Source organism: Mytilus edulis, chromosome 3 (genome assembly GCF_963676685.1).
Source record: "Mytilus edulis chromosome 3, xbMytEdul2.2, whole genome shotgun sequence".
Lineage (NCBI taxonomy): Eukaryota > Metazoa > Mollusca > Bivalvia > Mytilida > Mytilidae > Mytilus > Mytilus edulis.
This window is the reverse complement of record NC_092346.1, coordinates 76,887,144-76,913,923: the sequence shown is the minus strand read 5'-3', so window position 1 is coordinate 76,913,923 and position 26,780 is coordinate 76,887,144. Positions and strand designations below refer to the sequence as shown.

The 26,780-nt window shown below is 31.6% G+C and overlaps 1 protein-coding gene and 1 long non-coding RNA gene across 6 annotated transcripts in view; one reads left to right on the top strand and one right to left on the bottom strand.

The window, feature by feature from the left end:
• Nucleotides 1–435: 435 nt before the first annotated feature.
• Nucleotides 436–26,780, top strand: part of LOC139517448 (DNA polymerase alpha catalytic subunit-like) — a 63,831-nt gene continuing 37,486 nt past the window's right edge. For all 5 annotated transcript variants that reach the window (XM_071308487.1, XM_071308486.1, XM_071308483.1 and 2 more), the window contains exons 1-10: nucleotides 436–542; nucleotides 5,804–5,916; nucleotides 9,617–9,713; nucleotides 13,293–13,367; nucleotides 14,018–14,139; nucleotides 15,376–15,500; nucleotides 16,579–16,817; nucleotides 18,601–18,715; nucleotides 19,390–19,574; nucleotides 19,817–19,929. In XM_071308487.1, the coding sequence (XP_071164588.1) occupies nucleotides 482–542; nucleotides 5,804–5,916; nucleotides 9,617–9,713; nucleotides 13,293–13,367; nucleotides 14,018–14,139; nucleotides 15,376–15,500; nucleotides 16,579–16,817; nucleotides 18,601–18,715; nucleotides 19,390–19,574; nucleotides 19,817–19,929 (1,245 nt within the window). In that variant the 5' untranslated portion in view covers nucleotides 436–481. The remainder of the gene's footprint in view (nucleotides 543–5,803; nucleotides 5,917–9,616; nucleotides 9,714–13,292; nucleotides 13,368–14,017; nucleotides 14,140–15,375; nucleotides 15,501–16,578; nucleotides 16,818–18,600; nucleotides 18,716–19,389; nucleotides 19,575–19,816; nucleotides 19,930–26,780) is intronic.
• On the bottom strand, nucleotides 20,601–25,433 carry LOC139517449 (uncharacterized). Its single transcript, XR_011663143.1, has 2 exons — nucleotides 25,230–25,433; nucleotides 20,601–22,981 (listed from the first exon to the last, which is right to left on the bottom strand). It is a non-coding gene; the product is annotated as an uncharacterized lncRNA (long non-coding RNA).

Genomic DNA, 26,780 nt, shown 5'->3' with positions numbered 1-26,780 from the left:
TGCTGATACCAGACATACAATATGTCCCTGTTGATACATACATTTCAGAGATGTAAAATAATAATGAAGTCACTGATTCAATTGGCAATTGAATCAGTGACTTCATTATTTTATTGGGTCGAATTATTCACTTGCAAGTGAATAATTCTTAATCGATGTTTTTTTTTTAGCTTATTAAACCCAGCCTCGCCCAGCCAGTGCCCATCCCAATCACACACAAAATTGAACCATACGGGCTAATAAAAGCGAATAATTATTTCACTATTTGCATGTCATAAATGATTGAGAAAAAAAAATTATTAGATTTTTTATATATATCTCGTAGTTAGTGCCACTTTATCATATCACCACCGGCAGATTTGTTCAGCTTCATAGTTTATTAACTTGAAAAACGATCTAGACAAAGAACACACGGAAATACTCAGTCTTATTCGAAATTGGTTTTGTCTATTACGCACTCCATTTCCCGCCAAGTACAAAAATGGCGCCAGCTGTTGATCCGCCTGGAAATGAAAATGACAATGATAATAACGATGATTATGGTAAACTAACATGCAAATAAGGATCTGTTTGATAAACACGATAACATGAGAAATGAGACTGAGTGAGACTGAATCCAACCATTTCAAGATGCCATCAACAGTTGTTTGACAATGACTGAATGAGCGAGATTATCTGAGATCAAATACAAAATTATAGCATAACAAAATAACATTAAGGTTCATCAACATACTTTTACAAAAATGACTGTATTAACACCATACAATTATCTCTATGAATGTCTATGTACAGACAAAACTGAGCAATTTAAAAGTTAAAAAGCCTGGCAGCATCTAGATCAATAAATTTTGCATCAATGTTTAATTTATGTTTTGAAAAGTTATTAAGCTTTATGGATTTTGATGAACATTTTTCTTTTCTTGTCATAGAAGATGGTGAAATAAACAAACACTTGAGTTTTAATTGGGTAGTGTCAGTTCTGCCAACTTTTCATGAAGCAAATGCGTGAGATTTGGCCAAAAATGAAAAGATCAAAGAGAAAAAACAAAAGATCCAAGGGAAAAATGCCGCCAAAATAGGATGTTTAAAAGCATAAGCATGCGTGAGTCTCACCCTAGATGCATGCGACTTGGCAGCCCTGCAGTGTCTGCGTGTACCTGCATGCGGGTACAAATAGTAAAATTGCCGTTCGTAGGCTATGCATACCCACATCCGGTTTTATAATGAAATGCCATCAGATCGGGAATGAAACGCCTTGGAATAACCTTTTGACGTCATGCAACAATTACTTTTTTATTGTGACGTCAAATTTTTTTAATTGTTATGTCAAAGTTTACGGGAACCTGTGTGATTCTACGTAATGGCGGACAAATTTGCATTCAAGTGTAAATACGTCTATTAGAACAGCCGATTAATTTTAATGAAGTTTAACAGAATACATTTTTTGTGTATTCATGGAGGCAAAAAATCAAAACAAATTTGATAGAAAAAAGGCCTCATTCAAGGTATTTGTTTTAAAGTGTAGTTTTAAATCGAATTTGCCGTGTTTCATTCATTAGTCAAGTCTGAGACTACTATGTGTTATAGTAGTCTCGGGTCAAGTTTTTTTTATGTCGAATACTTCTAGTTTTCCTATTTTAAACCGTTCTTAGTATAAAGGATATGCCTACTTTTAGTACATTTCAAATGGAATGTCCTTTCCACTTTAAACTTGGAGTGACTAAAGATGGACAAAACCTGATTGCCAGGGAAGCAAAATGTTTATTTGATCATCTTCTGTTTTACATTTTACTAAAAGATTATTTTTAAATCTCATATGGGTATTTTTATAAATTCAGTAAAATTCAATTCTTTAAATTTGCATTTACATTTTATAATAGTATTAATTTTTATCAGTTTTTTTCTTTTTACAGGGACTGTACAGTTTCATTCTTCATCAGTGTGCATTTTATTTTCAATGTTTATTATATATTATTATTAAATACTTACATTTTGAAAATATAATTTCTCATACTTATCTCTTTTTACACGAAATCCCCATATTATTGATAATTTCCGTTTATATTTCATGTTTCATTCCTGATCAGATGGCATTTTTATGCCCTACCTACGATAGTAGAGGGGCATTATGTTTTCTGGTCTGTGCGTCCGTTCGTCCGTCCGTCCGTCTGTTCGTCCATTTGTTCGTCCGTCTGTCCCGCTTCAGGTTAAAGTTTTTGGTCAAGGTAGTTTTTGATGAAGTTGAAGTCCAATCAACTTGAAACTTAGTATACATGTTCCCTTTGATAAGATCATTCTAATTTTAATACCAAATTAGAGAATTTATTCCAATTTCACGGTCCACTAAACATAGAAAATGATAGTGCGAGTGGGGCATCCGTGTACTGTGGACACATTCTTGTTTTTATGATACCAGATGTCGGTACACATAGCCTATGAACGGCAATTTTGCTATTCATACCTGTGACACTGCCTTTTAGTTGATTATATAATTGATGCAGTCCACTCACCTCCAAGATTTCACCATACTTTGTTTATTTTTACACCACCTGAAGGAAGGATAGAACATGTTTAGCTAACCTCCACAAAGTTATTTATTTGTTGTCTTTTTAATACAAAATGAAAACAACTTGTATATAACTTGGTGTTGACAGGCTTCACACTTTTCAAATTACACAATTTTGTCTGTACTCAGAGAATTTAATCTTATGTTATATTTTTGTAAAACTCAAAATTATTCAGCCATGGCCTTTTAAAGTATATCATGAAGACTACAGTCCACTCAGGTCCACAGTAAATGCCTATTGTTGTTGCATATATCCATTGTCCATGTCAATCAATACAATTGATTTCATTTTTGGGATACGTTTAACCGTCAACCGTTTAACTCTAAATATTAAGGAACATCTCAGATTCTTAAGATTTTCTTGCTTTAAAAGGTAAAAACAAACAAATGGATTGAATTTAAACAACTTTCCTATAATTTTCTTCACATGATCTAAGTGTTTCGATATTGCCCTTTTTTCATATGCACGTTTTTTCAACACGGAAAATCAGAATTAAGCAGTATTTATATTTTGTGTTTTTATATATTTAGAAACACGTCACAGAGGGAATTCCGCAGTTTTGTTAAAATGTTTGTCTTTTTTAGCCATGGCATTGTCAGTCTATTTTTTCTATGAATTTGAATGTCCCTCTGGTATCTTTCACCCCTCTTTTAACTTGAATCAAATTTGTGTTCAGTGTTCTCCCCAGGCCGTTTTAGCGCCGCGATTTTCAGCGCTATTTCAATTTCCCGCTGTCCTATTGCACTGACCGCGTCGCTATCCTGTTCAACCGCGTCGCTATATTTTTTTTTCGTATTTTTTAAAATTTCCCGCTTATTTTTCTTTTCGGATCACGTGATTGACTGGTTAACGATTTTTGAAAGAATTACTTCCGTTGTATTAAAGTAACTCCGCGGGACCTGTCTAATAAATTTTACAAAATGGCGTCGTTGAGAGATCAAAATAAACAAAGATTTCAACATTGACATCTATTTAATGAATATATAGAGGCATATATGAATGAAATGAGAAGAAATAAATTGACCGCATTTCCCAACGACATTCACAAACTTGTTTAACGAACTTTGAACAAACACTGATTTTAACAACGATCAAATTGGCTTCAATGAGCTAGTCTTTGAAGTATTAATTATCACCCAATCGAACTAATACCTGTTTAATCAGCAATTCTACAGTAATGAATTTTACCCTTTGAAAACAATTAAGAGGATATAATTAGAAAAACAAACCCCAAGCTGATACTAGACTTGAGAAATTCACTTTCTCGATGTCCAGCTTGGGTGAAGCCAAGTTAAACGTCGTAAGGTTAACAGAACACTACTACATTTTTTCGCTTTATAAAGATGCCGAAACGTATGAAAGGAATGGACAGTGCTAACAGAGACATATAATACATGTCTCGGGTACTGAAAAGTTCATTTCTAAATTATATAAGGGAAGTTTAACCCCCTTCTCTGACAACGTTGTCTCGACCATTTTTTGAACCATCTACGATTATATCATTATTTTTTTTGCGTTTAAAACCGAACTGTCGAACCTGTATTGCTTGAAAGAAGCATCCCTGTTATCAAGGGATTCATTATAAGCCCGTATTTTACGATTACTTGACCATACATGGCTCTTTTTCAAATGGATAAGGGAATAAAACAAAACGAAAATTTTGTGTAAATATATCGTCGCTGTTATGCAAAAACCTCGTATCTAAGGTTTTCATAATTTTACACCAGGCAATAAAAACTGATTTTTTTTATCGATTATTTAGAATTAAATATTTATGTTCCAATGTATGCAAAAATATCGTATCTTCTAACCAATCAATTACCAAGGCGAGCAAAAATTTCTGCACCTATATTGTATTTTCAAAGCTTTTCATTATTTCTAAGCTATACATAATATATTAGACAAAAAATTGACAAAACTGTACCTTTTATAATCTCAGCTGCTAGTGCCATCTTTTTTTTCTTTTGAGATATGATATTTTCGCACAACAAAATGTCTCACCAATCCGACTACACTTTTTCGTCACTTGTCAGAATTCGGGTTAATGATTGGTTAGAAGATCAGATATTTTCGCATTCAGTGGAACATACATATTTAATTCTTAATAATCGATAAAAAGATTTCCGCAAAAAATTGAGATACGAGGTTTTTGCATAACAGCGACGATATATAAAATGTCGATATTTGTCAACCAATCATCAATATATCTTAATTAAATATTGCTTTAAATTTAATGTAAACAGAGGATGGCTTGGATAAGGAATAGTATTTAATGCTAAAAAAAAGACACAGGTGTAAACAGGAAGTTATGTCAGCCAGTAAGGGAGATAATTTGGGAGGGAAAGACCTAAAAGAAGTATTGTCAAATCTTGACAAACTTATCTGGTGGCATGTATTCAAATGTTTATAAAATTATCAAACAAAACCTTTAAAGGTGGTAGTTGTTTCAATTGGCATACATAATGTATTTGATTGGTAATTCACCTTTGAAATAAAAAAATCTCTTTAAAATATTTTTAAAGGATTTCTTTCATATTCATAATTGGAATATTTTAGCCTTTTTTTTAAGCAAGTCTTTGATAAGATTTGAATATTATTAAAAGGGCAATTTCATTTCTTCCTTTGAAATACTATACTCATTTTTATTGAAAAGTTGTACTTTGCTAGAAATGTTAATAAAAGTAAATGTAAAAAATACCAATCTTGTCATTGAAAACTTTCTCACAGAAGCTGACAATGACTTTATTGTTGGTCCTACATGTTCTGCAACATCACCTGTTAGTGATAAGAAATCTTCACATCTAGGCAGTCTGGTATAGACCCACCATGGAAAAGACTTCTCCTTGGGTTTTATAGACAGATAATATGAGGATTATATGTATTTACAATGGAGACAAAAAGACTTTTCTTCTATCATGTCTATATCCAGACAATAACATTAGCAAACAAAGGGGTAACTTCCATGAGCATGATGAGGACATCATTACAAGAGAAAACATTAATAGCATTATGTAAGAAAAACACATAACAAATCAATTACAAACCAACCGCGCGCCGCGATAAAGTTACTGAGAACTGTCGAAAATCACGCGCTTACCACAGCGCTATCCAAAAATCCTGGGGAGAACACTGTGTGTTCATTGGTTTTTTTTTATGTCCACTTTGATAAAACATGTTATTGACTTGAATGAAAACAAAACTATACTCTGCATGAGTACATGTTTATTTTTTTATAGAATCATTGGCAAAGAACAGATCAAGAAGGCAAAAAGTTGGTAAGGCTGGAAAATTTGCTGCATTTGAAAAATTAAAGAAAGCAAAGGCATCTGGTGAAAAGAATAAATATGAGGTACAGTATTATGTTAGAATTGTCATTCAGTATTTACATGTTTAAATTTTGTAAGAGTTAACTTACATGTATATATATGCATGTATTTATTTACTGCTTTTATTAGCTAATTATTTCATTTTGTGCTGAAATGGTATTGATTCTAAATCTACATCATTTTGTCCCTAGGAAATAGTTTCTTTGGCAATCTTATTCTTATATTGTGAAGTGGATGAGACATTTTTTTTTTAAAGAAAGTAGTGTTGCAATAAAATAAATTTTATGCTCTTTACAACAGAAATGAAACACATTATGTTTTCCAGTCTGTGACAAAAGACACAAAGTAATGCTAAAGAGGTCTCATAGTTACCATAAGTTAATTTAAAGCAAATTTCAACTTTAAAAGATAAATAAACTTATGTTTTTCATAAGGCCACAATTAAAAATATTTCAGTTTGCCCAAACCCGACCCATGATGACTGGGTGTGGGTAGGTAGGTAGGCAAATTCTTTTTTTTTTCTTTCAGAATTTGCATGAAAATTTTTAAAGATCTTAAAACAGTACATCTGTTTTTTTCGTCAAAACCTTTGTAGAGTCAACCAAAAGCCATGAATTTAAAACCTCTATACATAAATTAGTCTACTTTATGATTTGTATCCTGAGATGTTTATAACCCTGACAATTGCTACATGTGTGAAAGGGCTGGTGGATTTATGAAGTGATTTTCAACAGTTACATCAACACGATGTTTTTGTAAAAAAAAATATCAGCTGACTATGTATTGATTTAATTTGTTTGCAGTTTTTAAACCCTATATCTATTAAAATAGATTAAATTTCCTAAAATATTTTAAATGAATTATTATCTACCATCCATAGTTTGTCTTTTTTTTTTTTTTGAAAATTTTTATTTTAATAATTACATTAGATCTATGTTTCATTATAATATTTTATTCTGATTGTTTAACTGCACATCACGTGTTATTCCATAAGCAGTTGCATTGCTCAATACAACTTTTCACTCATGATAACATGTGCTCCAACAATAAAGTGCACAGGTGAATTAAATAATAAAATATATAAAATTCGTGTTTTCATGATCATAGCTAAAAAATGTAATTATAAGTATTGAATGCTTCTTTTTGTAACTTTATAGGGTTGTAAAGCATTGACCGTGCGTACATTTTTAGAATGAAGCGCTTCCGCGCTTCATACAAAATGTACTTCGGTCAACGCTTTTACACCCAAATAAATTTACACACAGGTAAACTAATTTGGCTATAAATAGATCAAAGCATGTTCTGTAGAATCTCCAAACTAAAAACATATTTGTTATAATTTTATTTCTTTAAATAATCAAGTTCAAATTTTTGAAAATAATCATTATTGATAAAGTATAATTGCATAAAGTTAACGTTTTCTGAAGACTATTTTATTTTTAGGTCATCAGGTTCCAGAGGCTTCCTCACAAATTTGTATAAAAATCCCACCATAACATGTGTTTACTTTTGCACATGTGAAAAAAATATTTCTGACAAAAGCCAGATTTCTCTTGTCAAAGGGGATTTATATTTATATTGCAATAAATTATTCAGAAGGAGTTACATTCAGTTAAGAATATATTCTGATTCTGTGAGCAATTATAGTTTTATCAAATTCTCCCAAACAGCAACGTACTGATCTTGTCAACTAAGACTTGTAAATTTGAACTATTTGAAAAAAAGGCATCTAATTCACATGAAAAAGGAAGATTATAGTTAAAGACAACAATAAATCAAGAAATAATTCCTTTTTATTCAGTAAAAACAAAATCTTCTTGCAAGATTGTATATTCGCAACTTCCGGATCCATTTCCTGTCAGAATTACATTGTAAATATTCGATTGCACATTGTTTTGAACAAATCTACCTGAATATTCTTATCAGATATTCGTTTACACGATGAAATTAACATTGAGCATATAGGTAAGGGTTTGGTAGTACAGACAACTAGAGCGTAAAAAAAAACTGTGCCACTTCACATGTTTCACTTCTTTACGTTCGTTAAGTCAGAACATAAAAACAGAGAACATCGAATATCGATTAACTGCATCTCTTATGCGCTTTCTTTTAATCTTATTCATAGTTACTTTCAAACCCAAAGACGACAAACTTTAAGTTTTATACGATGACGGAGCAGACACGAAAAAAATCCGCAAAATCTAAAAAAAGTCAAAAAAAGAATTTGAGTCGGCGGGTTTATTTTGGGTCGGTCGCGTTTGGGCAAACATGCAATCTTTTTATTTTGGCCTAATATCAATCCGTACACATCCAATGGATATAGCATTCAGTTGTCATACACAATAAATAAACCTTACTTAACTGTTGATTATGCGTGATTTGCATAACAAAATTTTTTGCTAGAAAAAGATAACATAGTACATGTAGTAACTTGAAGTGTACTCATGTCTTTCAAAAGTTGTAGTTAAAACAGTGAACTTTATACAACTGTCTTGAATACTACATTTTAAAAGAAATTAATTTAACAATTTCAAACTTCTGTACAGCATTATGAGGAATTCCTTTAGGCCACACCAATTTCATTTCTTTGTTCTACGGATTTTTGGACTCCAAAAATTGGGGCGAGCGAGCGATTTGAAAATTTTAATAAAAAAATATTTATTTTGCAAATTTTTGAGGCGAAGCTTGAAAAGTAAATGTGTGCGATTATATTTTTTTTTGTAAACATAAAATAGTAGGTTTTGACAATATTAAAACTTGATTTATCACTTGTACTTTAACATTTCTTTAATTTATGAAGTAATTTTTTCCTGTTCACCAATAAATAATTGAATAATTAGATTTGGTATATGTATGTGTGCCAATTAATAAGACAATTTTCCATGCAAGTCATAATCAGGTTGGGAACAACCCCTCAATTTTATAAATGTCCTTTTTATGAGGGGTCAATATAAGTTACAATATATTTTTTTGTAAAGAAAACTTTTTAGTACAAAAGACCTCATATTTTCGCAAAGAACTACATATCTATCTGGTATTAAATGGTCAAAACATGCCCAAGAATTTTGTAATATTCCTGGACTTAGGCCATGTTAACACATTTACTTTAATATTATTCAAAATAAATAATATCATAAATAATTCTCTTTAAGAATATAGTAATGTTGTTTAAAATTATTTAAATATGATGTATTTCTCCTCTCTTTTAGTTAATTTTTTTAAGTTCTTCAAAGTATTTGTATAGTAACACTATGCAAACCCTTGGTATTTCTTCAAGTTTCTTTTTTACAACAGTAAAATGACCCCATATGTGTCTTTCTGAGGGATAATAGCAAATACAGGTCATAGTGCGTACGGCAGAGCTTTTACCCAGACCAAACAGCAAGCTATAAGGGACCCCAAACTTATAAGTGTACACAATGGGTTTCATGTTGAATCAAATATTATCACAGACATTGACACAGTGTACTTGGGTGCTTATATGTTTAAAATCGTTATAAATACATGTTAGATTGTGATTATAAAAAAAAGTGCAAATATCTGTTTATAATATTTACAAAAAAAAACGGTGCGGGAAATGGACACGATTACATTTCCGGATGCGGGAAGCGGGAATATAAAAAAAATAAAAAAATTCTGCTTTGAAAAAAATAGGTGCGGGAGGGTCCGTAGAACAAGGAATTAAATTGGTGTGGCCTTATCTACTTTGTTCAACTTATCTAGGGTGAAGAAGAGAAAGATGTGTATGAGATGGTGAATGAAGATCAGTACTCCAAGATAGTACAAGACAGACAAGATGATGACTGGATTGTTGATGATGGTTAGTATGAGAATGTCGTTAGATTCACAGTAATAATCACATGATTTTCAGAAGCACCTTAAGTCTTGGTATAAATAATAGCCAGTTAAAAAGACTACTTGCAAGATCTTGTTATTTTTTAAAAGAAAATTCCTTTTTTTGTGTACCAAGTATTTTTTTCATCCTAGCAATCTAATTTGACTTTCAAATAAATTTATAGCAACAATCAAACTAATCATTTGATATCCGAAGAAGATTTTGCTGTTTGCTAAAAGAATTGTCTACAAAATATTTATGTGGCGCATGACAAATAATACATAACATGAATATCGTGAAAATTGGGCAAAAGTTCACCAAGCCTGCAGCGCAACAATTTTTAGGTAAAGATTGCATTAAATGCAATCAAAACCTTATGAAGCTGACTTGATATCTAAATGTTCCAAGGCTTATTACTACCTTTTTTAATACACAGAATATAGTGCATTGATCATAACATTCTGTACATCCTATCCATGAACTTTTCCAGAAATTTATTGATATAATATATGCTCAGATATTCAAGGCACAACATCATCTTAAACTTGTCATGAAAATACATAACTTTTGTAAGGTGCAGGAATCTTATATCTGTTCTAAAAATAGGATGATGTCATTTTTAAAATCATCTTTAAATATTTGGAGTTATCTTCCTTTGTCTAGAATTGATGTTAAATCAACAACAACCGAGGCAATACTTAACTTTACTTCCCACTGATAAATTGAAGAATCTTTACCTTTCAGTGCTTACAAGCACTTTGATTTTTTTAGCTCACCCATCACTTGGCGTCCGTTGTCGTCCGTCGTCTGTCGTCGTCTGTCGTCGTCGTAAACTATTTCAAGAATCTTCTCCTCTGAAACTACTGGGCCAAATACTTTCAAACTTTAACTGAATGTTCCTTAGGGTATCTAATTTATAAATTGTATCCGAAGTTTTGATCTATCAACAAACATGGTCGCCATTGCTAAACATAGAACATAGGGGTCAAATGCAGTTTTTGGCTTTTAACTCAAAAACCAAAGCATTTAGAGCAAATCTGACATGGGGTAATATTGTTTATCAGGTCAAGATCTATCTGCCCTGCAATTTTCAGATGAATCAGACAAACTGTTGTTGGGTTGCTGCCCCTGAATTGGTAATTTTAAGGAAATTTTGCTGTTTTTGGTTATTATCTTGAATATTATTATAGATAGAGATAAACTGTAACAGCAATAATGTTCAGCAAAGTAAGATTTACAAATAAGTCAACATGACGGAAATGGTCAGTTGACCCCTTTAGGAGTTATTGCCCTTTATAGTCAATTTTTAACCATTTTTCGTAAATCTTAGTAATCTTTTACAAAAATCTTCTCCTCTGAAACTACTGGGCCAAATACTTTCAAACTTTAACTGAATGTTCCTTAGGGTATCTAATTTATAAATTGTATCCGAAGTTTTGATCTATCAACAAACATGGTCGCCATTGCTAAACATAGAACATAGGGGTCAAATGCAGTTTTTGGCTTTTAACTCAAAAACCAAAGCATTTAGAGCAAATCTGACATGGGGTAATATTGTTTATCAGGTCAAGATCTATCTGCCCTGCAATTTTCAGATGAATCAGACAAACTGTTGTTGGGTTGCTGCCCCTGAATTGGTAATTTTAAGGAAATTTTGCTGTTTTTGGTTATTATCTTGAATATTATTATAGATAGAGATAAACTGTAAACAGCAATAATGTTCAGCAAAGTAAGACTTACAAATAAGTCAACATGGCGGAAATGGTCAGTTGACCCCTTTAGGAGTTATTGCCCTTTATAGTCAATTTTTAACCATTTTTCGTAAATCTTAGTAATCTTTTACAAAAATCTTCTCCTCTGAAACTACTGGGCCAAATACTTCCAAACTTTAACTGAATGTTCCTTAGGGTATCTAGTTTGTAAATTGTATCCGAAGTTGTGATCTATCAACAAACATGGTCGCTATTGCTAAAAATAGAACATAGGGGTCAAATGCAGTTTTTGGCTTATAACTCAAAAACCAAAGCATTTAGAGCAAATCTGACATGGGATAATATAGTTTATCAGGTCAAGATCTATCTGCCCTGAAATTTTCAGATGAATCAGACAACCTGTTGTTGGGTTACTGCCCCTGAATTGGTAATTTTAAAGAAATTTTGCTGTTTTTGGTTATTATCTTGAATATTATTATAGATAGAGATAAACTGTAAACAGCAACAATGTTCAGCAAAGTAAGATTTACAAATAAGTCAACATGACGGAAATGGTCAGTTGACCCCTTTAGGAGTTATTGCCCTTTATAGTCAATTTTTAACCATTTTTCGTAAATCTTAGTAATCTTTTACAAAAATCTTCTCCTCTGAAACTACTGGGCCAAATACTTCCAAACTTTAACTGAATGTTCCTTAGGGTATCTAGTTTGTAAATTGTATCCGAAGTTATGATCTATCAACAAACATGGTCGCAATTGCTAAAAATAGAACATAGGGGTCAAATGCAGTTTTTGGCTTATAACTCAAAAACCAAAGCATTTAGAGCAAATCTGACGTTGGGTTATATTGTTTATCAGGTCAAGATCTATCTGCCCTGAAATTTTCAGATGAATCAGACAACCTGTTGTTGGGTTGCTGCCCCTGAATTGATAATTTTAAAGAAATTTTGCTGTTTTTGTTTATTATCTTGAATATAATTATAGATAGAAATAAACTGTAAACAGCAATAATGTTCAGCAAAGTAAGATCTTCAATTAAGTCAATTTGACCAAAATTGTCAATTGACCCCTTAAGGAGTTATTGCCCTTTAAAGACTTTTTTCACAATTTGTTCATCATGTTGACTTACTTTAAAAAATCTTTTCCTTTGAAATTTAAAGTCTTTTCCTTTGAAACTGCTGTATCAATTTCAGCCAAACTTAGGCTAAATGAGTTTCAGAGTATCTAGTATAAATTTTATATTTTATTTCCTTGTATGTCAAGAAACATAGCTCCTATGGCTAAAATAGAACATAGGAGAAAATGATTATTTTTTTTGGCTTTTGAAGAAAATAGGACGATCCAAAAAACATTTAAATAAATTGAAAAGCCAAAATAATCATTGATGAGAGATTTAACCAAAAGAATTAAGGTGAGCGATTCAGGCTCTTTAGAGCCTCTTGTTTTTCTCTTTTCAAAAGGTCTGTCCCTTCAAAATGCATAATGATGACAAATGGAAAAGATTAATGTTTTTGTAGATAATTAGAAGTGTTCTAAATCAAATCTATTTGAAGAAAAAAATCTTAACACTTCTTTCCTATTCCCATTATAGAAGAATTATTCTTGATAAAAAAAAAAGTAATAATGAGTGTATGGTATGTGTCATAGAAGTTCTGTTCCAGAATTTTTTTCTAAATTGCTCAAATAACAATATAAAATGAAATACTAGTTCCACTAGAGACCCCAAAATTTAGTCTTAAGGCCAAAATACCTCTAAGTTTTACTCTTTTGGAATTAAACATATATCACAATGCAGAACACCTTTTTTAGGAAAACAAATTTACGAAATTACTTTAATATGTGTTTTATTGTAGATGGATCTGGCTATGTTGAGGATGGAAGAGAAATATTTGACGATGATATTGGAGAAGCACCTACCAAAGATAATAGTATGCATATAGAATATAGTGCTTGTTTTTGATATGGCTATTAAAGAAGTTTGAAAAATAAGAGGAAATTTCTATTAACAAATTAAGTACAAACTATGAACACATTATTAAGTAAAACATGAAATTAAAGACAAATACATGTTGATTGTCTTGAGAGTCTAAAAGGGATTCAGATCAAATATCTAATGTTTTGTTTCATGAAATAAGTAATGATATAGCCGTATTCTTTGTTGATCAACTTGTAAAACAATGCAACTTTAATCAAAAAAATTATAAAATCATAAATTTGCTGACAACCATTCATCTGATGTGGATTCTTTTTGTAGTTTTTAGCACATATATATTGGTGTTAAAAAGTCACATTATAAAGTTTCTAAGATAAATTAGGACAAACAAAATCTGACAGAAAATATTCAAAAGGTGAATTATATTTTTTTTTTTACTGATTCTGAATGATATGATGTAAAATCCTGAATTTTGCAATGTTTTAATGTTTTCAAAATAAAGTGCAGTATGTGAAATGTCTGAATATTCTCATCATATTATAGAATGCATATTATACATACTAGGTACATCAGAGTTTTTTCGGATTACACATGTTTTCAGGTTGTGTGTATGGTTGTCATACATTGTCTTGTATATTATTTCAGAAAATAAAGCTGAGAAAAAGAAGAAAAATCACAACATTGTTAAACCTGGAACAAAGCCTAAATCTAACATTAAAAGTATGTTTATGGCACAAGCTGCTGGTGGCTCAAAGAAAAAACAAGAGGTATGTATTGCAGTTTTGTTAACATGACATTTCCAGCTTGATCAATACAATATTTACTCTAAACAGTGACCTATAGTTGTTAAATTCTATATAATTTGTTTTGGTGGATAGTTGTCTGATTGGCAATTACCATCTTCTTGTTTTTATATCTTAATTAAATTTAAGAATAATCATTTTTAAATGTACTAAAAACTTATTTTATTTGTATATTATGTGAGTAGTAACACACTATGTGAGGAATTGTAAGAACCATTTAGTAGATTTAATTGGTATTTATTATCACCAATGCATTTGTATGACTGGATGAACAGAACAATTGCCATTAAAATTAGACAAAAAGTATAAAGGACAACAGGAATTACCCAAAATATTGGACAGCAGAACATACACTTACACCAGATATAAATTACATAGGACGTGCACATTGTAGACAGTAGGCTTGACGGTTAAAATACACTATAAAAATAGAAATATGGTCGCCTCAATTTCTCTCTTTTGGCTGTAAAACCCATGTGAAAGAGACCGGTTCTTTTGACAGCGCAGGATCTACAAATCAACAGTGATTTGGGATGTTTAATCTGATTCCTCATGTTGGTAGAGTGAAAGGAATTCTGTCTGTCTGAACAATACAGAACTTTTGCAACAACTTTTTAAATATGTTCTTTTTCTAAATCTGAATATTAATTATACACATAGAGAGAGGAAGCTCCCTTTTGATCTTGGGGTCCGTATGTCAAAGGTCAGGGTCCCAGTTATTAAGTTATCCAAAACAAAATTCATTATGCTAAATCAAATACGTGGTATGGCTTTGCAACTTTAATTTGGATTGGTCACACAAAGAGAGATCCCTGTTGATTTTGAGATGCTTCGTCAATGTGAAGGTCGAGGTAAAAAGGTAATTAGAGCATATTTTGTGAGACAATATAACTGTCAAAACATTAATAAATCATGCCTTAATTAAACTGAAACAAACATGCCATGAGGTCACATTTATATGAGATCATGTTGTATGTATCTTTCTTACTATAGGTTCTATAAAGGATGTCGATGTAAGTTAAACACCTTTGGTTTTGTCAATGCTCATATTTAACTTTCTGTAAAATATTTATGAAGTGGCCATTTTTGGTCAAATATTTCAATTGCAACATTAAGTCATCACATATGACATTTCTGCATTAACATGACCAGCCAATGTTATTTATTTTTTCAACTGAAATTAACTTGTCTAAATTTCAGAAAGATGTCAGTTTAGCTAATGATGAATTGCTTGGAGATTTAATGGCAGATTTACACAAAGGGCCAGATGCTGGTATTAAACCTGTACCTATCAAACTGAAAAAGAAACCTGTAGGATCTACAAAGTAAGTTATTGACTGATCAGTAAAAGTTCACAATTTGTTGAGGAATATTTGGAACAATATCTCACAAGGTGTGTTCTGTACAAGGAAAAAACTACACTGTAATCATGATCAAGCACTTATTCTAAAAGTAGGCAATGATGGGACTTATTTTTATGCCCCACCTATAATAGTAGAGGGGCATTATGTTTTCTGGTCTGTGCATTCGTCTGTCCGTTCGTCCCTCTGTGCGTTTGTTCATTTGTCCCGCTTCAGGTTAAAGTTTTTGGTCAAGGTAGTTTTTGATGAAGTTGAATTTCAATCAACTTGAAACGTAGTAGACATGTTCCCTATGGTATGAGCTTTGTAATTTTAATGCCAAATTAGATTTTTTACCAATTTCATGGTCCATTGAACATGGAAAATGATAGTGCAAGTGGGGCATCCATGTACTTTGGACACATCCTTGTTTTTATGCCCCACTACGATTGTAGAGGGGCATTATGTTTTCTGGTTTGTGCGTTCGATCGTTCGTTCATCCATCCGTCTGTCACACTTCAGGTTATAGTTTTTGGTCGAGGCAGTTTTTGATGAAGCTGAAGTCCAATCAACTTAAAACTTAGTACACATGTTGCTTATGATATGATCTTTCTAATTTTAAAGCCAAATTAGACTTTTGACCCCGATTTCACGGTCCATTAAACATGGAAAATGATAGTGCGAGTGGGGCATCCGTGTACTTTGGACACATTCTTGTTTATTGTTTTTTGATGATCAAGTTTGCCCTTTGTTCAGTTCACAGAATTTTCATCAGGTCATGTTTTTAGAATACAGTCGATTATTGAGCATTTATGCAGAAATTATCTAAAATACTGTTGATTCAATTATTTTGGTGGGTATCAATTTTTGTGGATTAAGAAAAACTTGCATTTTCATGGATATTTGATTTCGTGGTTTTGCCACTGTGCAGAGCCTAAGGAAATTTGGTAATTCGATGAACATTTCAATTCTATAGAACTTACTATGATTCATTTGTTAATATTTTTTAAAGAATTAGAAAAAATAAACCAACTAAAATCTCTTATTTTGTGTTACTTTGCAGGTCACCATTAAATCCTTTTAGCACATCAACGAAACTAGCTTCACAATCATTGAATGTTAAGCCAATAAAACAGGAGATCAGAGCTTCACCAGTACAGAAACAGAGCAAACCCTATACAGCAGTGCTCATTAAAAAACCTCTACCTAAACCTAACATCCCTGATACCAATGATTATGATGAAGTTGATGGGATGGATATAGAAACTGCAGATACCTCAGTACAAAACTGTACAGAACAAGGTTGGTTGGTTATTAATGAAGGGTGAAAATCTTTTATTGTTCTTAATTATTTTTTTCATTTCCCATTTATAGCTGAACTTGGACTCCAACAATATTTTTACTGGTTTGGGAGATTGAGTTACACATTTCTAAAATTGCTTAGTTTTTCTAAACAACAACGCTAAGTAGACTTGGTGTGCAAAAGTGCAGAGCACAGTTTGTCTATTTATAGAACTAGTCAAAAACTTATTTGTTTGAAGGTATATCACACTGGCACCAGTCATGTACTCCTTGAAATAATACACTCCTTTAACAACAGGAATATGATGTAAATATGACATGTACAGAACTTAGATTGATTTATCACACATAATTGTCTCTTTTAAAGATTCACAATCTATAACACAAGCATTCAGTTCTGAGATTATAGGAAATGTACGCAAAATGACTACTTTGCAGGGCTCACACTACTTCAGAATTATAGGAAGAAGTGACTTCTCTTTTTGAAACTGATAGGGAGAAGTGGTGAGATTTGAAAGAGAAGTGCTCATTCGCCCGGTGCGCTACAATGTTTGCATTTTACAATAGTATAAAGGGCCATTTGTAAATAATGTTCTTTTTATGTTGTTCAATTCATGAGTAAAAAATTACAATTAAAGTAACATTTGAAATTAAAAGTTGTTAAGTTTTACTAAGGTTCTTGTGAGAAACTACCAACTAAATATCTAGCACTAAAAAAAAAAATTATTTAAAAAAATGTAAAGAAATTATAATATATCAATTACAATTTCATTAAAAATTATCTTGTGTATGAAATTAAGTGTTTCTCATAAAAAATATAAAAGTTATTAAGCTGGGCCATAATATATTGATATTAGTAGAATAGTCTCAGAGTTAACCAACTTTAATCAATAGTTTGAAACAATCCATAAAAAATATAGGGAATTATATACACCAATCAATTAGATGTAACCAAAAGTCTCTTAATGCGTGTGGAATGCGTTATTTTTCCCTTTGGGATCAATATTTTTCTGTCAGCTGTTCCATCCGTGCGTCCGTAGTAATTTTTGTAAAAGTACGGATTTTGGTCATAGCTGGTCCGGTTCAGATCCGTAGTTTAGAAATCGGTCAATGGCGGACGAATGCAAGAAAATTTACAAAAATAAATGATGTTTGACAAGTTATTTGGAAAGGAACATGACGGTTTTAATGCAATAAATGGATTAAACATTTACTGGAGGCAACTTTTATCACATTTAAATGAAGTAACAAACTTATTTTGCCGCCGAAATTTAGGTTGATGTACGTTTTCGAGTAACAAGCACCGAACTTGCGGAAAATTATGCACGAAGTGATAAAAAGTTGTATTTTTACAAATAACCTGCTACACACTGCGAAGACAATGCTTCAACCTCTTTTATAAAGATAATGAATCGTTTATGTCTGAATTTCTTTAATTATCAGTAAAAAATTGATGTTTCATCAACTTAGTAAAAATTGAAAATGTCAGATGACGGAAGCGACTGAAAGCGACTATCGTCAAGAACAGGGCGACTTGTTTTCGCTTTTGGGGGTCAGGGGAAAGCGAAGTGACGGTCGGGAAGGCGACTTCTTCGCCCAAATCGCCTGGTAGCGTGAGCCCTGCTTTTATATATTAACATTGTTATCAAATTCAAAGACTGAACAGGCGTCTCATGAAATTTTACTAACAATAGAATGACAACTTGAAGAATTGGCATGTGTATGTCAGAAATTAGTTTAAACAACTTATAATTCAATAAATCGATAAAATCTACATTTTAAGATGATTCTGGTCTAATGGAACTGAATGATGTTGACTTTGATGAGAATGTTGATGAAGAAATGTCAGCTGGTGGTGATATGAAGTCTGTCAAAGTTAAAGAAGAAAAAGAAGAAATGTAAGATAACTGACAAATAGTAAAAATAAAGTAAATAATTGAAGCACCTGGCACACAGCTCATGAATCTGCAACCAATTCATTCCCTGCAATTGCATAATATGGAATAGATCTTATCGCTATTTGGGAAACTGCAAGAGTAGACCTCAGAAACGTAAAACTATTGACATCATACGACAATCCCTATTCCTTTGGTGCGCTTGACATTTTCTATATTACTTGAATTTACAGGAACCTTTACTGCTTTATTGTCCAATAATGACAGACAAAAAATGTGTATCGAATGTTTATTGTTTTGCAGAAATCTACATTTTATTGTACTATAAATCAATGTTATTTCATACAAACAAATGAATTAGACCATATGATGATGGAGAGATTGTTTACATACATGTACAAAAATAGAGGAAAAGTTCATAATATCGGGAAATAAACACTTTCAATTAAAAACTCATATTGTGAATAGTGTTTTCCTAATCATGATTATTTGTTTGCAACATAAAAAAAAACATTGTAAAAATTTTCTTTAAATAAAGATTTAAAAAAATATCATCTGTATACCTAAGAAGCAATCTTTTATAGATGACTTTGTGACTACTAACTATTAGTTCCATGTTGTGTTTATTTTACATTTACAATAAATTATATTTGTTTAATTATATTTGATCTATTTAGACCTTTAGAAGCTTTGTCTACTGGTTGGACAACTTTTAAGGAAGAAATGGGCAGTAGCCAGTCTGAGAAAATTACAGACATAGAAGTTGACTCTTCACACTTACCATTGGTCACTAATGAATCAGGTGACCAGGTTCTGCGATTTTATTGGTTGGATGCCTATGAAGATCAATATTCACATCCTGGTAAATGTGATTTACATTTTTATCTATCAACAGCAATACCTCAATATTTCTAAAGCCCTCCCTCTTACCAAAGTCTTTGTAATATGTACTTGTACATCTACTTGGGTCGGTTATGCTTAAGTTACTGGCTTGTACATTTGGTCAACTATTAATATATGATTTCTGAAACAATTTTTTAAAGACTCTTGAGAAAGACTTTGTACATCTACTGATATAGACTAATTTCACATGGTCCTTTGTAGGTGTAGTGTATTTATTTGGTAAAGTTTGGATAGAATCTGCTGAGACACATGTCAGTTGTTGTGTTACTGTTAAAAACATTGATAGGAGAATCTTTGTGCTACCCAGACCAACTGTAAGTATTTTACAATCATGTGAATAACAGATAAATGAAAGAGATATAAACTTGAACAGAAAATGCATTTGTTTTGAGTGATAGCATGAGGTGAATGGTTTATAGTTTGTAAAAAAGTGAAAGAATGTTTCGATTTAATACTTTATGATCTAGCTCTATGTAAGAATATTTGTGATGGCTGTAAATGCAGGTTATTAAACAAAATATTGCTGTTGTTTACAATGGCAATAATTTGTCAGTGCACAAACCTGCAAGAAATTTTCAATGGAATATCTTGACAATTTTTTATTCAGGTGATGTGATAAGAATTTAGAATTTGACTTGACTGATTGATGTGACAAAATTTAACTGTTACAAAAAGCAAAATGTTTTGAAGATACAATAATATGAAATAGAAAAATTTGGTAAATGTTAAATGATAAATCATCAATTTTAGGCAACTTTTGAAATTTTGAATAAGAATTAAATATGAATATTCATGGATCTGACAACAGTAAATAACTAACAATCTAAATAATGATAATTTTGCTGATGTATTCAGTGGGAAAGCCAGTGACATTGAAGAGCTACTTCCGGTGGTCACGCGGGAAAGGGGAGATAATCTAAACATTTTGAGGTGGCGCTGTAACCAGCGTGTAAACAAAAACATAGCCTGTGCTTCAGACAATAAATTTATTAAAACAACTAAACATCCATCAGTATTTGAGGTTAATTTTTCATTAGAATAGATTTTGTCACACGACTGCCAAAATAGGTATTAAAATAAGTGCTGCGTTACTGAAATATGATAAATCAAAAGACGTCCTCCGTAGATTTCCAAAAAACCGCGGGTAATCCCCCTGTTTGCTAGGAACTGACACAAATGCATCCTAAAGCTTTTCATTGGTCGAGATATAAATAAATGTGACCCAGAAACATATGTGCACATGACTATGTATAGGATTCCCCGTCACTCTGAGTCTTGTTTACATAATAAATACTTCAACCGGAGGTCAAAATTCAACCTTTTCTAACGTTTTTGGAGTTATTTCGGCGCAAAATTAAGCAAATTATGTCATATTTTACAGTTTTTAACCACGAAACTGATTGAGACAATGAAGGGTGATGATGTTTCCAGGATTTTAAATATATTTTACTTAAAAATGATGATGGGTTGAAGGCTTTACACCGTCATTTGTTGATGTTTTTCATGTTGCTCAGACTGCTCAAACTCCTCGCAGTATTACATTTTCTGTAGTTATTCAATTATGCTGCAGTGTGTAACAGATGTATGTAGTACATTGAAACTAGGTTAATCTATGAACGAATTTGTCCATATAAATGACTTCAGTTGTCTGGAAGAACCCCCCCTTTTTTTCCCCAACTTTTCAAAAATTTCAGCTGAAGGGGTAAGTCAAAAGTTATTGTCTGGATAAAAATCCTACTCATGTGCAAAGTGTAAGCACTCAGTTAATCTTTGTTTTAAGCCATTTTTTGTAGGGTAATGGTTAGTCATTCTTTGATTCAGTAAATATTAATCTGAAATCAACTTGTCAATTAAAAAAAGTACCAATCAACAAATATTAATCTGATGCATCTATAATTTTCACTTGATTTTAAGTAATCGTTCTTGTTGTTTATATAAAAAAAAACTAAGCAAGTTGGAAGTTGACACTCACACATTTTTATAACTTGATGTCTGTCCTGTCCCTATCATGCATATCAAGCAACATGGTGTACACTAACCATTCATGTTTGAGTGTGTCTGGGCCGTGGGGCATGTTTAACTCTTGAGAACTTGAGATTAACATTCAATAGGAATGCACAATGCCTAGTACATCCAATTCTTAATACATGTCAGAGCTATATGACCATTTAAAGCATTAACAAAATGCTGTATCACTTCTAAGGTCTACTTTGAAATTTGCATATGAAAGTCTCACTCTGATTTTGGGGATCCTGTTTTGTTGCATTGATATTAATGCTTGACCCACATTTTTATTTTACACCAATCTACAAGAAAGCAAAGCTTGGACACAGGATCTATAGTTTAATCAGAATCATACCATTCCTATATCTGTGTGCTGATTTTTATGCAATATAATACTTTTTCACACATTTTTCTCCATTCTTAAAAGCACACAATTGCAATAATTTGCAAAATCATGTGATAACATATAGGAAAAGAGCACCAGGACATCTCATTCCTAATACTACACAAGGAGCAGGATCTACTTACTCTTCCAGAACACCTGATATCAATTGTATGTTGTGGGTTCAAGTTGCTCAGTTTTCTTTTTTCTAATTTGAATATTAGTTAAGACTTTTCATCAAAAAAGTATGAAAAAAAGAGAGACTACTGAAAATGATTTATTTAGGTGCAGGGGTTACCACACTTCAGAAAAACAGTGAAAAGTCGTCATGATAGGCCATTTGAGAGACCTCAAGGATACCTCACTATGTCTAGGAGAACTGAACGATTTTAAAACCTTTCTATTTCAGTCCTTCACACCTAATCAATCATTAAAGACCATCAAGTTTACTTTTTATATCTTTGATTTTTTTTATGTCTCAAATACTACAGTACATACATGTATATGCCTGATATCAGTGACGGATCCAGAACTTTTTCTAGGGGGCTGCTGACTGACTTAAGAGGGGCCCGCTCCAGTGATTCCCTATTTAATCAACCACAAAAGGGACCCCTATGAATATGCTAGCTTTGCATCTATGAATCTCAGGTTTTTCAATGACAATAAGTTTTATTGTATTGCAACAGCATTATTGTCTCATGTACATTTACCCCTCGTTATCAATATAAAATGGTTGAGTGTTTCACATTGTATATTTAAAAATATAAAAATGTTTAGAAATAAACGTTTATTAAATGATAAATAAATACAGTCATAAAAATAATGTTAAAATGAAACATACGTGTAAAATATTTAAAATAATTTAAGAGTATTATTGTTAAAAAGTCCAAGTTAAAAGTAAAATCAAGTCAAATAGTCCTCTATCCCATACATGTAAATCCTCAAAATAGAAATCCTGCTCTTCTTATTCCTATTGTTATCTGAAAATATATAATATATGCAGATGATATTATCAAATGAAAATAATTTCGAACTTTTCTACAGTTGTTATATGAAATTATAATATATTTTAATTGTCTACAAATTTCTATGTGGTCCAAGAATGAGGAGGTTCACATTTAAATTGGAATTGAATGCTTTTTATTTGAATTTTACTAATGGAAAACTAATCAGATGTGAATAATTGCCAATGAGACAACTATCCCAAAATACTCTTTTGGAGTGGATATATAGAAATGTATAGGCATTTTTTTGCTACATGAAAGCCTTTAAACATGAGAAAATCTCATAATGTATATACTATGATTGTTTTCAGATGTGTGTTATCATTTCATTTAAATTGAAATCTTTCTTATTTTAATCTTAAATAATCAAAAGGAGGTTTATATGATTCAACAAAAATAAAGAAATTATTTTTAATAGACTTTTGATGTAAATAATTGATATATTTTTACTGACTTTATATTATATGTCAAAGAAGGAGGTGGGGGATGTTGCAGGGGTCCTGATCCCAAAATCCTGGGCTAAAACATGATCTTCTGAGGTCCCAAATTAAAAAAAAAAAATCACGAAAAAAAATCCTGAGCTTAAAAACACCCAATCCAAACGTCCCGAAAAAGTCCTGCCCTCCATCAAGAAAAGTTAATAATCATATACAGCAACACAAATTTTCTATTTATTTATTCATTTACTTCAATATCTTAAATCCATCAACATAATAACATATCAATCTTTTTAATAGGTATATTAAATAATGTTTAAATAAAGTATTACTTAATATGCAACATTAAATTATCTTACATGTATCTGTTATTTAAAAGGTAACTTTTCATTCAATCATTCATATCTTAAATTCTTCATACCAGTAATAGATATTAAATGTATCCACCACCCATAAAACCTGGCCCCAACACCTAGCCAATACTGAATGTGGCAATAAAATTCAACAATAAATCACATAATTTGTTTTTTTTTTGCATGGAAGGAGGGACAGAATTTATACTGTCCTACTGGTTAATATTTCATATACCTGAAATCTTTAAAAGATATTTTACATAGATATAGGAAGATGTGGTGTTAGTGCCAATGAGACAACTCTCCATCCAAATAACAAATTATAAAAGTAAACCAATATAGGTCAATGTACGGCCTTCAACACGGAGCCTTGGCTCACACCGAACAACAAGCTAAAAAGGGCCCTAAAATTACTACTGTAAAACCATTCAAATGGGAAATGCCTATATGCACTATTCAGCAAAAATAATAGTTCTGTTGTTCAGATAAACAAGGGTCTGGATGGGGTGTTTTCCATTACTTTATCATTTATTCTTTACGCTCATTTGTCTCTATTTTTTTTATACTTTTTGTCCATCATTTCTCTTTTCTCAATATATAAATTAGCACATCAATAGTTCAAATAATATTATGACGTCTGGCTATGATGTTTTATAATTTTTTTCTGGGATGCGTAGGAAGGTGTCCTAGATAAAAAAATAAAATAGCCTTGTCAGACGTCATATTATTTTGACTAGCATGTCATTTGCTCTATTCCTTATTACAGTCAATTTTCTCTATTCTTTGTTCCTTTAGTCATAGTTCTCCAATTTTTTTTATACTTTTAGCCATAGTTCCCAGTGGCATATCCAGGGATACGGTTCCGGGATTGGAATCTCCCCTTTCTATGGACAATCAATGCATTTGAAAGGGTACATTTAGTTGGAACCCCCCTTTATCCTGGGTAGGGAACCCCTTTTCAAAATGGCTGTATCCACCCCTGGTTCCCTATTTTGTGAACCCTCACCCTGTACTATCTGTAAGAAAGGATGGATAGAGGTTTAGGATAAAATTAAACTATACTTATGTAGTTGTTATATTTTTCCTATAATTTTATTTTGTTTGTTTTTGTTTTTGTCACACACTTTTTGGGTTCAAAAATAATAATATAAAACCATTTAATTAACCTTGATACTATTCGAGACAACCAAACAAATGAGCACAAATGCTTAACACAATCGTAATAATTTAATTAAAATTATAAAGCTAACATTGACATGCCAAAATTCAAGTTTTAATCAAAATTGAAGTCTCGGGCTGAAAAAGGGGCGTTTATTTCGTGTGAACTGGGAGAATTTAATGGATTTCAGCATCCTAAAAGAGGCAAACATATAGCCATAGCCCGATCTGATCAATGAATTATGTTATGGATAATGTTGATATCTTTCTACTAACCATTAAAAGTAATAATAGTAGGATTTGGTGAGCTCAGAAACCTTAATCTGTTGAAAAATGGCGTCGATTTATGTGCTTCCTTTTCGCAGCCTCAGTTACAATTTTACAAGGAGTGATGGGTATTTATGCAAATATTTAGGGACTCCTATCATCATAGATACTATTTTTGTTCATTTTATATTTAAATAGCCAATAGGATGCGAATGTGTCAGTTATTTTCAGAAGCGGAAAACACCCGCCATATTTTTATCTTCCAAAATAACAACGTGTCTTACCAGTTTCAGATGTTTGTTTCTTGTAAAATAAAATCTCCTAAGAAGAAAATATAGCATAGTCACCTGTAAAACTTACCTATATAACTAATTAATGATGAAATGACACAAGTTTAATTGTCTTTAATAGTAAATTTCTTGAAAAATCACACGTACACGATGTAAACAAATTACCGAGAAGGCGCGATACTGTCGCCGTCTATGTAAAAATCGCGATTGTCGCCCTTGATTTTTAGGCCGTTACGTCATATGGAAGGAGGCGCAGAACTGATCTGTGGCTTTCCCACTGATTAGATCATTTGAATATGAATGCAATATGACAAGTTGAAACGGCCTTTTTGATATATACATGTTACATATATTAAACCATGCATTATATTTACTATGTTTATGCATGCATACATACTATCAGAGGATCGATAAAGGTAATTAAACTAAGATTACATACATCAGTGAGCTTTATACATTTACAATATTCAATTTTTATTTGTACTGATGTCGCTGTGCATGCATCACCTTAATCTGTCAATGTTGTGTTCAAACCCTACATTTTACATTTTTTCCTGTTTTTGACTTTTGAATAATTTCGTCTTAGTAGCTATATATAAGTAAAAGAGCTCATCAATTCATTTGTTATTATGTATCTATTTTATAAGATCGCCTGAACAATTATAAGAAATAATCTGTTAGAATTTTCTGCAAGGTGGGGTAAAATAAAAAGTTTTGCATTCATGAAATCAGAATCCCTGATGAAACTGAATAGATATTTATCAATTTTTAGAATTTTATCACCTAGTGCTTTGTGCACATAAATTGTGAATGATGTATAAATATTGTGTCAGTGTGCTTTAAAAAATGACACGAAAGTAATATTTAGAATTAGAGTTATCTTCCTTTGTCCAAATATTTCTGAATATTCAGTATGAGAACAATTTGAAAGGAAATGTAAGGGGTAGACACAAAAAAAAGGACAGGAAATTAAGACTGCCACTAGAAAAGTAAGGTATGTTGATAAGGCCATATGCTAAATCATCAATGAGATTGTTGTAGTGGTTCTTTTAATATGCAGAAAGCTGAGCCTTACAGACTGGAAACTTGCCTGCTGTGCATTTCTATATAAATTAACACTTCCATCTCTTTTGTGATATTAAGTTCAATTATTTAAACTCACTTTAGTGTGTAGGAGAAATGAATACTGAAACTAGTCCTGGGTCAATTACCAGAACTTTCTTTATTATTATTAATGATTTGGAAATATAAAACAAAATATTTTAGCTTT